The sequence below is a fragment of the Bubalus kerabau genome, chromosome 12 (genome assembly GCF_029407905.1).
Source record: "Bubalus kerabau isolate K-KA32 ecotype Philippines breed swamp buffalo chromosome 12, PCC_UOA_SB_1v2, whole genome shotgun sequence".
Classification (NCBI taxonomy): Eukaryota; Metazoa; Chordata; class Mammalia; order Artiodactyla; family Bovidae; genus Bubalus; species Bubalus kerabau.
Genome location: NC_073635.1, coordinates 36,062,791 through 36,075,697, shown reverse-complemented (window position 1 = coordinate 36,075,697; position 12,907 = coordinate 36,062,791). Strand labels below are relative to the sequence as shown.

The 12,907-nt window shown below is 38.4% G+C and overlaps 1 protein-coding gene across 4 annotated transcripts in view; it reads right to left on the bottom strand.

Annotated features, from left to right (window-relative positions):
- ZDHHC20 (zinc finger DHHC-type palmitoyltransferase 20) overlaps positions 1-12,907 on the bottom strand; it is a 59,207-nt gene that overhangs the window by 26,675 nt on the left and 19,625 nt on the right. For all 4 annotated transcript variants that reach the window (XM_055542558.1, XM_055542559.1, XM_055542557.1 and 1 more), the window contains exons 2-4: positions 8,650-8,676; positions 4,862-4,965; positions 392-512 (exon numbers count right to left, since the gene is read on the bottom strand). In XM_055542558.1, the coding sequence (XP_055398533.1) occupies positions 392-512; positions 4,862-4,965; positions 8,650-8,676 (252 nt within the window). The remainder of the gene's footprint in view (positions 1-391; positions 513-4,861; positions 4,966-8,649; positions 8,677-12,907) is intronic.

Sequence of the window (12,907 nt, the reverse complement as noted above, 5' to 3'; positions counted from 1 at the left end):
GTTTACTAGAAATTGTAAATGAAATTTTTAGCCATGAAGGATGAGCTAGAAAAAAAATGCAGAACAAGAGAGATCAACATTAAAGTGAACCACATAAAAAGTCTGTATCAAAGTAGACTTTGTATCTGAAATACCTGTATCTCAGGTAAATCTATCTCAAACACCTGAGACAGGTTTACCTGAGATAAAGACCTGTATTTCACGTAAAGGTACACACCTGTATCTGAAATACCGTGTAAGATACAGAACACAGAAAAGTCTTGTTTCTGCAGACGCCATTTGTGACAACCACAATACCCACTTAGTAGTCAAATCAGCAAATATATTTTGGCAAAATGACCACATTCTCAAAATTCTTTGGAGAAAAAAGTGTAAGATTTGTTTTTCTTACTCTTTGAAGCCGATGTGGTATAGATAGGTAAGTCCCTTGCTGCTCTTCTCAAAATTTCTTGTTGTCTTTCTTGGCTGAATTCCTTTTCATAACGTTCCTTCTCAGAATTGGACAAGCAGAACTACAGAAGGAGAAATAACTATCAATTCTTTTCAATCCCGTGATTATTAACTATCATGCTCAGAAAAACAAGTTTTATCCAGAACAGAAAAAGACAAATATTTCCTTCTATAAAGGCAAAATTTTTCTTCAAATTTGTTTAGGAAGCTAAATCAAGCACCTTTTAACAAAACTACATGCCTTTGACAGAGTGAAAATATTTGCCCTCTGTGCTAATGATGGCAAAGAACATGAACTAAATATTTTTGCATCTTTGTTTTTTACAGAAAAAATTAACTTTCCCCATCAAAAAAGAGCTTAATATACATTTTGTGCTAGTAAAAGATTTGCTGTTTGAAAGTGTCAAGAGATTTTGAATCTTTGGGAACATGTTCAAAGACTCACTTGCTTGCGGGCAAATCACAGGCAGGGGTCCTGCTATTTTCTGGCCAAGTTTCTCCTGAGGACAACTTTTACTGCTTTGTTTTTGTTTTTAAAACGCTAACCAATCAGGGAACTTTCTCCAGAACTATTAAGGACTGTCAAGGCAAGCACAGTCTCCTTTTCTCAAGGAGCAATTCTTTTGTAGGGCTGTTTCCAGCTTCTATTTCTTAAGTTTTAATTCCCATATGGTGGGCAGCATTTTCCTACAAAGGACTTGTTTCATTGCTTCTTTTCATGTCATCCCTGTATCTCAAGCACCTCAGCTTCATGACTCTATTTCATATAACCAGGAGCTTTTATTAAATTTCTCTTGGTCTTTATTTCATAGATTTCTTTTAAAACACAAAAACTGGCCTGAGACATGCTCTTGATCATGTTTCATACAATATTGTTCCTCAATTATTATTTACTTACAGGGTTTTGCTTGAAAAGACCTAAGAAGTCCTAATTGGAGCTTCATCTTTTAAAGTTTGAGTATTTGGTCTACCTGCTAACTCAAGTATCAAAACTGCACACCCTCGATGACTCGTCATCAGTAATGGCACTGCCTCTTCTGTTACAAACGGGATAGCACAGCACAGATTAGGAGCCCTTGGGATAAGGAACCTGTGATCCCATGCATCTTAGGGAAACTTTCTAAAGCTGCATAATTATTGGCAGAGCTGATAGAAAAACACAAGTCCCTTGAGTTAGTTCTGCTCTAGGATGTTTCTCTCTATGCCACTAATGTGAAAAGATGTTTTTGCCTTTTACAGACTTGTTCCTCTAACCTAGACTAAAACACAGTGGCTGAGGCAACAGAAGAGTCCTTTTAGATCACCTAGCCTGGCTCCCACCACCAAGCCACAATGGCATAAGCAATCCCCCAATTACTTAGGAAGGACAAGAAGGAACTTGGACGTACAAACTGGACAGAAAAAATACCCACCATCTTAAAGCTGACTCTGGAGGTCACCTATCTAAACGCCCAGGCACTTCTGAGATCCATCCCCTCCCAAACACTTTCAGGTACAGAACACTTCCCTACTCTGTAAGATGGCCCGCTCTCCTTTAAGAGAGCTGGCTTGCTAGAAAGTTCTTCCCTGACAAGATACATCTCTGAAACACTCAAAATAGAGAATAAAGATCATATGAAGTGAAGTGAGAGTCGCTCAGTCGTATCTGACTCTTTGCAACCCCATGGACTATACAGTCCATGGAATTCTCCAGGCCAGAATACTGGATTGGGTTGCTGTTCCCTCCTCCAGGAAAGATCATATGGTATAACGTTAAACACATACTTGGAAAAAAGATGCTCTAATCAAATTTTGCAGTTTCCCTATAAAATCTGAACAGACTTCCCTGGCCTAACTGTTTCCAGGCAGGCCTCAAAATCATTACTTTTCCTTACGAACTATGGTTAAGAATTATGAAAAGCTTAAACCAAATGAAAATATCAACAGATACCAGGATTTTAGATGAGGAATGGAACAAGATAAAACTTAAAATGAATTTATACCTTTGAAATTATTACTATTTTTCATTAAATACTACTGAACAGAATTCAAACTATGAAATGTCATTATCTTAAACACAGTGTTCAGATGTTTCAATTTAAGTGTATGCTTGGAACTGTCCCGCGTACCAGGGATTCAAAGATGAATAAAAATATAGCCTTTGCCTTCAAAAATACATTTCTATAGTCCAGTTATGAATGTTAAGAATTACAAATGACAAATTAGCAATTCTTTACCAGGTGTGATCAAAGCTCCCTCAGGAGGGGTGGGGGCTGTCCATGAATGTTTCTTGGAAGAAGAGTTACCTAAATTGGGTTTAGAAAGGTAAACAGGAATTGTCCAGGAAGGTAAAGCAGGAAAGAAAATCTTGGCAAAAGCAGCAGCATATGGAAAACACAAAGAGGCAAAAATGGTATATTGAGGGCAACATACTACTTGAACACAGACTTCCAGGAAGAAGTAGTGGAGATTAAGTCAGTGAGACTTCAGCTCCTGAGGGACTATAACCAGGAAGCGAACAGACCCCTGGCAATGATGTGGGAGTGGATGGAAAGGCTTAGGTGCTGGGCTAAATGCTGCCTGGGTGCAATATTGTAAAAACAACAGCCAAAAAAAGAAAAAGTAGCAGTTAGATGGCACTTACTATGTGCTTGGCATTCTTCTAAGCACTTTACATATAGCAGTAATTATATGCTAAAAGCACTACCAATCATGTGTGTGCATGATCAATTTATTTAACCCATACAACAATCCAATAAGGTGTGTGTGACTGTCACCCTGACTTTACAGAGGACTGCTCTGAGGTCCAGGGCCGCGGCCCCAGGGCCCCGCAGCCAGAAGAGCAGAGGGAGGAGGCAGACGGAGCTTGCACCTCTGCACTAGCCTGCTTCTCAAAAGTCACACCAACTGTTTTCCTTATTCTGTTTCCTCTAAAGACTATTTAGTTTTATACATGATATGTTTCCAATAGCCATCATTACTGGTAATCTTTTTCAATTTAAGAGATTAAGGTATGGATGGCAGTTTGTAATTAACTTTAAGGGCCAACTAATTATTAGCAAATGCCTGAAGAATATATTTGAAGCAACAGTAAGCTTGATTAATGGTTTACATTATCCCTTAAAACAAAAGTGCCCAATAGAAACAATGGGCTAATGACCATTTGGCATAACCCACTACTGCTGACTGTACAGGCAGAACCCAGCAACTCTCGCGGGCACCTGCCCCAAAGAGCAACATGTTTGTGTGTGCTAGAATATGGACAGCAATCCTACACCCAAATGCCCATCAACAGGAGGCCAGATAAGTAAACTGTGTCACATAAGCACAATGGAGGATTGAGCCACAACTACGTACAACAGCATGGAAGAATCACACACAAGGATCAAGTTCACGGAAGGCATGCAAGCAGGAGGCTCATGGGATGCCAGGCACGTTCTGCTTCTGGAACTGGGTGCCGGTTACTCACATGTGCTCAGTTCATGAAAACTCATTTATTCATACATTTACAGTATATATAGTTTCTGCATATATGTTCTTCTACAAAAAGTTAAATGGAAGTTGATATCTTTAAACCTATGTCTGTAATTTTTAATGCATTCTGATGAATTTAATACAAAGGGAAGTAACTATATTATTATGTCATCTAATATTTGAGTGCTAACCATAAGGCAGGCCCGACGTTAAAAGCTTTCCATGAATGAATCTCATTTACTCCTCACAAACATCCTATGGGGATGGAACAACTGCTGGCTCCACCTTCCTTGGATTCATTAAAAAACGTGTTAGAGCAGAAGATCAAACTCAGACAAGCCTAACTCTGGAGAGTGTGTCCTTCTCCATCTAGTGTGTTCTTCTCTATCTACCTATGCTGAACTTGAACTGAAGAAAATCCAGTTGGCTGTATCAGGTGAAAGGGACACAACAGTCTTCAGTTTTACTCCAGATACGTGTATACTTGTGTTATTTCCAAGTGAAACCTCCAAGTAGAAAAAACACTAGCCACGCTAGGTGTCACAAGCAACAGCACAGATGATTTGTTTCCCATAATCAAAACACTTTATTTACTTGCAGCTTATTTGTTCAGGCCTGAGAAGAGAATAAGTGTTAAGAGAGTTTCTAAAAATAAACTCTATCTTCCTAACTCAATTCAGTCCCTTAAGATTTTTCACTCCAGTGACATAAAGTACGTCTTTAAAAAAACACAGCATGGCACAGCTAAACCATAGTGCCATCATGGATCTTTTACGAAGGACATCAGTGGGCTGTGTCTGAGAGGCTGACGACTCACACTCATAATGTAGTTACCGAGCAGTTTATGAATGGAAACAGAACAAATGCGTCATGTAATAGAGTTTCAACAAAGGTAACACAGGGAAAACAATCCCATCATCAGTGAAAGCATTTGGTAATTTACCAGCATTAAATTTACCTCTTTGGAGGGGGAAGCGGGAGATGTGAAAATTGTCATCCAATAGGACCATACAAACATAACAAAGAACAGATGGAAAGCCACAAGGTAAACAACGGCCTTTCCTGGTAAATAAAAACAAACAACATTTCATTGAATCCAGGTGAAAACAGGAAAAAGAATCACATATTAAAACACAGTATTTAGAGTCAGGAGGCTCGATCCAATAAAATATTTAATTAAAACATACTAAAAACATCAAATATATACACTCTTATCTGCATGATGTAACATTACAGATATGAAAAAACACTCTGTTCTTGCATTTAAGGGTTATCAGCCTGGTTTATAAGTAAAGATTTTATTTTATTAAGTTGCTGAAGGTTTAAGTTGAAATCTTTAAAGCATCTCCTTCAAAAGCACTTCCTAAAAGTTAGATTTTAAATGAATTAAAAATTATTTAAGACAGATTCCATCACTATGAACATTAAATCCAAGGAATTATAACACTGAAAACAAACAACTCAATTCCTGGATTGTTCACAAAAGTTATCCTAAATTTCATTGTCTTTTTCAATACAGGGTAATGAAAAAGTTTAGCCACTTTGAATTTCTCCTATAACTGTTTCCTAAGTGGATTAGTGCAACATTCCAACATCATTAACTCACTGATATAACTAAAAACTTTTTTGCTGTGTTCTGTAGTTTTTCTACCTGTAAGAAGATAGAAAGAAGCAAGAACTATCTATCAAGTGCTTAAATCCTTTTTCAGTTTGGAATGAAGCACCACAAACTCACTGAAGAAAACAAAGCACAGACATGCATAAAAGTTTGAGATTCTACTCATTTTTAAAGTTCAGATCAAATGTTACTTTTTCCAAAAGGTACTTTTTTCAAATGTTACCTTTTCCATTACTTTCAGAATTTCTCACCCCTTCATACTATTCTTCCCAAATGATTTACTGACTTCAATTAAAGCACTTTAAATGAGTTTCTTTTAATTTAGCTGCCTAACACTGATGAGTGAATAAATGGAAAACACTTAGAACAGTGTCTGACACGCAATAAATCCTCAGTGAATATTGGCTATTGTCATCACTGCTATCCAAGCATATCAATTCCTTCTTCTCAAAAATCTGTGTTTTTCTGTGCATTCCCTATTTCAGTGTTTCCCAAGTTTATGGACTGATCCAAGTTTTCACTGCTCTGAAGTTAAATGAGAAACACTGACAATAATGCAGTGAAGTTTTTAATAAAGCTAACATATTCAATTTGAACAGCTGTCCTTCTTTTGCCCTGAGGTTATTCTTCCTTAAGTTTTTGGATTTTAAAAAATGCTTTTAAATAAAATGATGATAAAAAATTGACCCCAACTTGCTGAACCCCAACATTTCTTTCTGCAATTACACTGGTCCACGCTGATTTAACAGAGCAGAAGCCTAAGTCACACTGGTGATCGAAACAGGAAGCCAGGGCTCGAGGACTCCTCAGCACACGGCTAGCTAATCTCACAAAATGCATACTTTACTTTCTAGCTCCCAAGATCCGTGTCAAAGTAAACACCTCAGTCTTCTCACTGCCAGTGCCTAGTTCCTCAACTGCTGCTCGTCTCGTCTGGGTCACTGCACAAGCCAGCAGGTGTCCTCGCCTCCACTCTCTGGTTCCTGGTCCATCTCAACGGTCAGTGAAGAACATGTGGCTCAGAGTTTCTTCTGCCCACTGGCTGTGAAACTCCTGAGAAAGAGCTCCACCTACATGACTAACAAACGCATGCCAAAACTCTGGAGTTTCCTGGTAACCGTATTTAACCGAAGTGCCTCAATCAGCCCTTCCTCATGCTGAAAGTCTCCGAGGAGACATAACTGTACCCCTTACTTATAACCCTCACGATGGTCTTGTAGGTATCCTTTCAGTTTACAAATGTAAAAGCAAAGGCTCAGAGAACTTTATACCTTGCCCAGTGTCACCTACTGACTAAATGATAAAGCCAGAATTCAAACCCGTATATGCCTGATAAAAATCCAAGGTCTTTCCCACTATGTCATATCTAAAATTATCCTTTCCGCTTCTCTATTATCTTAGCGTCACTCCTACTTCAGAGACAGCTGAGTCCCACATGAAGTCCTAACCACAACTTCCTTCTATTTGCAAATACGCTTTTTTTTCATGATCACAAATATTGTCTTCCTCATTGAAAACTCTGGTTCCTCAAAACTCTGCCTTCTCTACCACTTCAGCTCCCTCTAGGCTAAACCCTATGGTCTAACCAATGGATTCGATAGCATTCCTTCATTTTTTTTCCCTTTGGGACAAAATGCTAGATCTTAGCCTCCTAGTGTTATATGAACACGGAAGTCCTTTCTTTACCAAGTCTGCAATTTTATCTTCACCTAGTTCACTTCACTTATTTATATTATTGCTGGGCTCCCATATTCAATCAAGTTTATCAATCCTCATCTATATATTATTGTAGAGCTTTCAGATAAATGGTAACCTTGAGGTTACTTTAAACTTCTTAATCATTTAGTTACTTACAACTAAGGCTAGAATATAAAACAATATACTCTTTAACACTGTTAAACATTTAATATTTCTTTAGAATATTTCTGCTCTCCGTAAGAACAAAAACAAATAGTTTTTCCCTTAAAAAATCTTTACTTTCAGATAAAGAAATAAAAGCTTAAATAAATCTTTTAGTATACTGCCTGGAATATAGTAAGTACTTAATAGATGGTAATTATCAAATTATAAATAATAACAGGAAATATTGTTTTTAAATAAGTTCAAATTAATAGGATTACTAATAATCCCATATATATGCTAAATATTATTGTTTATAAGTAATACTTAAAGTAAAAGTTTAAATTAAATCAAAGCTGAAAGAAAAAACTGAATCTATAAATCAAAAAAGTCTGACTCAAAAGTCACTTGTAACTGAATTAAAAAAACAAATAAGCAAACAAAAAAATTTCACCAAAAGACTCTTTGAAAGACACGGGTAAAATAGCCCCCTGAAATAATGATTCAAGTAAAAGTTCTTTTGTAAGAACTTCAGAAATTCTCTACTTTCTGTACCTGTGCTTTCAACATACAGGAAATAGTTTTAAGCAAGAAAAACAAGCCTATCGAGACTGTCTCTACTTATTCTGTTACTGAGAAACTACACCCCAAGTCAACTTGAGATTTATATGCTTAAGGTCTTCTATTTTCAACAATAAGAATATTTATTAATAATTTCTAGGAAATTCCTGGTGGTCCAGTGGTTAGGACTCCCTGCTTCCACTGCAGGAGGACATGGGTTCAATTGCTGATCAGGGAACTAAGATCCCTCATACTGCACAGCAAGGCCAAAAAAAATTTTTTTTAATAATAATAATTTCTAACTATTCTGTTTTAGAAACTTTGATTTTTGTATCTCAAATCCAATTTTACATTTGAAATTTGATATCAAAGGACATAAAATTTTCTTTTATTTCAATGAAATTTTGAGTCATGATTCTTCTCTCTAGACACTGTCTCCTTGACTAGTCATAAAAACTTTAATTCCATTTCAAAATGAAGTAGTACTATAATTTACAAATTCAGTCTGGTTATTTAATTATTAAATGACTACGAGTAGTAAAGTACTATTTTAAACAAAAGGAAAAACAAGAGAACAAACAAAACAAACCAATAAAATTTAAACTTTAAGAATGTATATTTTCTTTCTGAAGACCAAAACAAACAGTCATCACTTAAATAACAAGTATATGAGTTGCAATTAAGACACTATGTCATCTACTTGAGACTAAAAATTAAAAGTGCCTTACCGTTTTCTCCATTTCCAGAAAGTGTAACTAGAATAGAAGAAAACACAGGGAATAAATATACTTTAAACACTTGTTTATAAACTTTATTTCAGGTTGACTATTCATCTTAATATCATTTTCATAAACATAAAATTTAGTTATAAGATATAAAATTTAGTTATAAGATGTAATGCAAATTCAGAATTGCACACTCAAAAAAACCCTGAAAAAATAAAATTCAGATTCTTCTTTATCATTAACACTGCAATCATATTAAAATTTTTCTTCAGACCATTGTCCATTTTAAGTATGTCAGTATGATTATAGCTATGTTTTCTTTCGCTCTTTTCTTAATGCTGCCCCTACATAATAAATAGGATTTTCCTCTATGGCACTCAGGAACAGAGGAACTTACCCCTGCAGGGGGTAAGCATCTTTTTCTTTCCAGTTTTTGAAACCCTGAGAACAGCTATTTATTCCCCTCTCTGGACAGTCCAGGGGCCTCTGGGTACTACAGATTCTACTACCTCAGTCTCTTCAAATACCCTACACCCTCTCATTTCTCCTATTGCCTTCTTTCAGGACTTTCTCAAATGCAATGGCTTAAAGCTACTCTCTACCATAAGTTTGACACATCCTCACTACCAGAAAATCTAAAGATCGAATACGCTTCAATACCTCTGGTTACTTTACAGAAAGAAGTCCAAACCCTTCAGAGCAGCAAACACTTATGCCCTCTGTGATCTACAATCTGATGTTTCTGGGGGACAATGATAAAAATCTGAACAAGTGCAAGGGCTTATATTCTACACAGAAGAGTCATCATTAACATGGCAATTCTCCTGAGGTTAATCTCATAAATTTAGTGTCATCTCAGTGAAAATACTTTTATTTTTTTAACGAGTCAGATCTCAAAGTTCATTTGTGGAAAAATAAACTTACATAATGAGGTAGGAAATTCTGGAAGAGATGAATAATGAAGTAGTAGTCATGCTAAATACTGCTGCTGCTAAGTCGCTTCAGTCGTGTCCGGTTCTGTGCAACCCCATAGACGGCAGCCCACCAGGCTCCGCTGTCCCTGGGATTCTCCAGGCAAGAACACTGGAGTGGGTTGCCATTTCCTTCTCCAATGCATGAAAGTGGAAAGTGAAAGTGAAGTCGCTCAGTCATGTCCGACTCTTAGCGACCCAATGGACTGCAGCCTACCAGGATCCTCGGTCCATGGGATTTGCCAGGCAAGAGTACTGGAGTGGGCTGCCACTGCCTTCTCCAATGCTAAATACTAGGGCACAGTATTTTAAAAATACTACAAATGCTCCAATTATTAAAAAACAGTTGTACCAGCTCATGAATAAATAGATCAATAGAACAAAACAGAAAACTCCAAAATGGTTGCTGTTCAGTCCCTAAGTCCAACTCTTTGTAACCTCATGGACCGCAGCATACCAGGCTTCCCTGTCCTTCACTATCTCCTGGAGCTGGACCCAAATACATGTAAGGATTTACTATGAAAAATATGGGATTTCAAATCAGTGTGAACAGAGCCAATAAGTAGCATTAGGATACAGGTAGCCATGTGGGAGGGCTTCCCTAGCAGCTCAGACAGTAAAGAGTCTGCTTGTAGTGTGGGAGATCTGGGTTCAATCCCTAGGTCAGGAAGATCCCCTGGAGAAGGAAATGGTAACCCACTCCAATATCCTTGCCTGGAAAATTCCACGGATGAGGAGCCCGGCATGCTATAGTCCATGGAGTCGCAAAGAGTCGGACAAGACTGAGCCATGTGGGAATACCACTGAGACTCACAACACAGACCAGGATAAACCCCAAATGTATATCAAAGACTGAAATGCAAAAAATAAAACAAAATCATGGGTATACTAGATGAAACAGGAGAAATCTAAAAATATATACACTTTTGGAGCTGAGTAGGTGTTTTAGTTTATGACATGAAACATAGAAGCCACCGGAAAATATCAATACATTTGGTTTATTTACATTTGGTTACATTTACAAAAGTAAATGCTTGAAAAAAATCACTAAAAAGCAAGGAAAAAAATAGTCACAACTCTTACTATAGACCAAAAACTAATTTCTCTATTTAAAGAGTACCTACAAATCAGTAAGAATTTGCTTTAAAAAAAAAACTACTTTTTCACAGAAAAGGAAATACAGACATCTCAAATATAAAAAAGATGGTCAATCTCATTCATAACAGAAATCCAAAGTAAAACTACAGGAAGATAACATTTTTAATAATCACATTAGTGAAGATCAAAAGCTGGTAGCCTACTTGTGATCACACTGTCAAAGCAGAGTTCTGGTTTTAACTGCATCTGGCTGACAGCGTCTGGTCTGCCTCATCCAACTCCCCTGAGACAGCCACACAACTACAGGACGCAACAGAGCTGCGGCACCCCAAACAAAGCTGGACAAACCCATGCTTAGCAGAGCTTACTTCTCCCGGAGGGCTCTCTTGACCACAGGAGCCAGCTAAACACATCTCCTAGGCACACAATCCTATGGCACTCTAAAATTCCCTTATCATGATACCACTGACCCTGGTACGCAATTGCGAGTTTCTAGTCTGCAGCTCCTTCCAGATTTCCCTTGGAGGAAAGGACATGACTGAGTGACCAGCACCTGGCACAGGGTGGTGTGGAGACAGCCCTCAGTATCTGCTAGCTGCCCACTGATTACACAGACACAGGACTGTTAGAAGCTGTCTGCAGAGCCTCTAGCCTCACACAGGCGTGTTCCATTTTCCAAGGATCCCAATACAGGTGAAAAAATTCTTCTGATAATAAATCCACAATTATAAAAACATTACATATACCTAAATGGTTAGATGTGCCTTTTAAAGGTATAATGTTTTTATTCAATCATGTCAGTGACCACGTATAATCTCATTTGCAGATAATATTAATCTAAATTTAAGATTGTATGTGAACATGAGAGCTGCCACCTGCCCTTCTCCACTTAACAGATCCCCTTTCTCATCTATGGCTTCCATAGTGGCTCAGATGATGAATTTACCTTTAATGCAGGAGACCTGAGTTCGATCCCTGGGTTGGGAAGATCCCCTGGAGAAGGGAATGTTTACCCACTTCATTATTCTCGCCTGGAGAATCCCACGGACAGAGGAGCCTGGCGGGCTACAGCCCATGGGGTTGCAGAGTCAGACATGACTGAGTGACTAACATCCTTTCTCGCCTACTTCTCCCTTTGAGACTAAAATCCCAGATACTCTCACTTCACCACCATCCTCTGTCTCTACTCTGGCCATGTGAGATAGAGCCATGGCTGATGAATACGTCTTTGGTAAAGGAGAAGTCATGGTGGGAAAAAAAGTTTTCTTCCTTGACAAATGAGAACGTGTGAGGAGATACCCGTATTACTTCCTTCATCCAGCTTTTGCTTTGGATACTTACGATGAAGGGGATGCTGACATCTCTAACAGACAACCTTTGCTGGACGTGGGATTCTGGGTTGACAGTTCTCCTCTAACACTTGAGAAATGCCATGGCACTTCCTTCTGGCCTCCACAATTTATGATGAAATGCCTTCTGTTGGTCTAACTTTCCCACAGAGGTTAGGTATACTTTTGGCACTGTTTTTGACACTCTGCCTTTAGTTCTCAAGTCTGGTTATGCATCTGGGCACGGACTTTCCGCGAGTGCCACTGGTGAGAGCAATATGGCGGGTGGACGACAGCAGTGACGAGGTACTGCACAGGGAAACGTTTCAGCGGGCACACTACTCCAGTCTGTCACCATCAGTGATGCTACACCTGGGCACTTGGCAACATAGTGACTTCAAGCTTCTCCTTTGTAAAGGTTCATTTCTCACTTTGACAATCATGAAATTGTTTTGTAGGGTAAAACGTTAATGGTATGTGAGTATCTTCTTCCCCTAAAACTTTCCACATAATGGTTTTAACATCCACTGATAAGCCTGGCCTGAACCTATTATTTTGTAGAATTAGAAAAGCACCATTCAGTTCAGTTCAGTTGCTCAGTCATGTCCGACTCTTCGCGACCCCATGAATCGCAGCACGCCAGGCCTCCCTGTCCATCACCAACTCCCGGAGTTCATTCAGACTCACGTCCATCGAGTCAGTGATGCCATCCAGCCATCTCATCCTCTGTCGTCCCCTTCTCCTTCTGCCCCCAATCCCTCCCAGTATCAGTCTTTTCCAATGAGTCAACTCTTCGCATGAGGTGGCCAAAGTACTGGAGTTTCAGCTTCAGCATCATTCCTTCCAAAGAAATCCCAGGGCTGA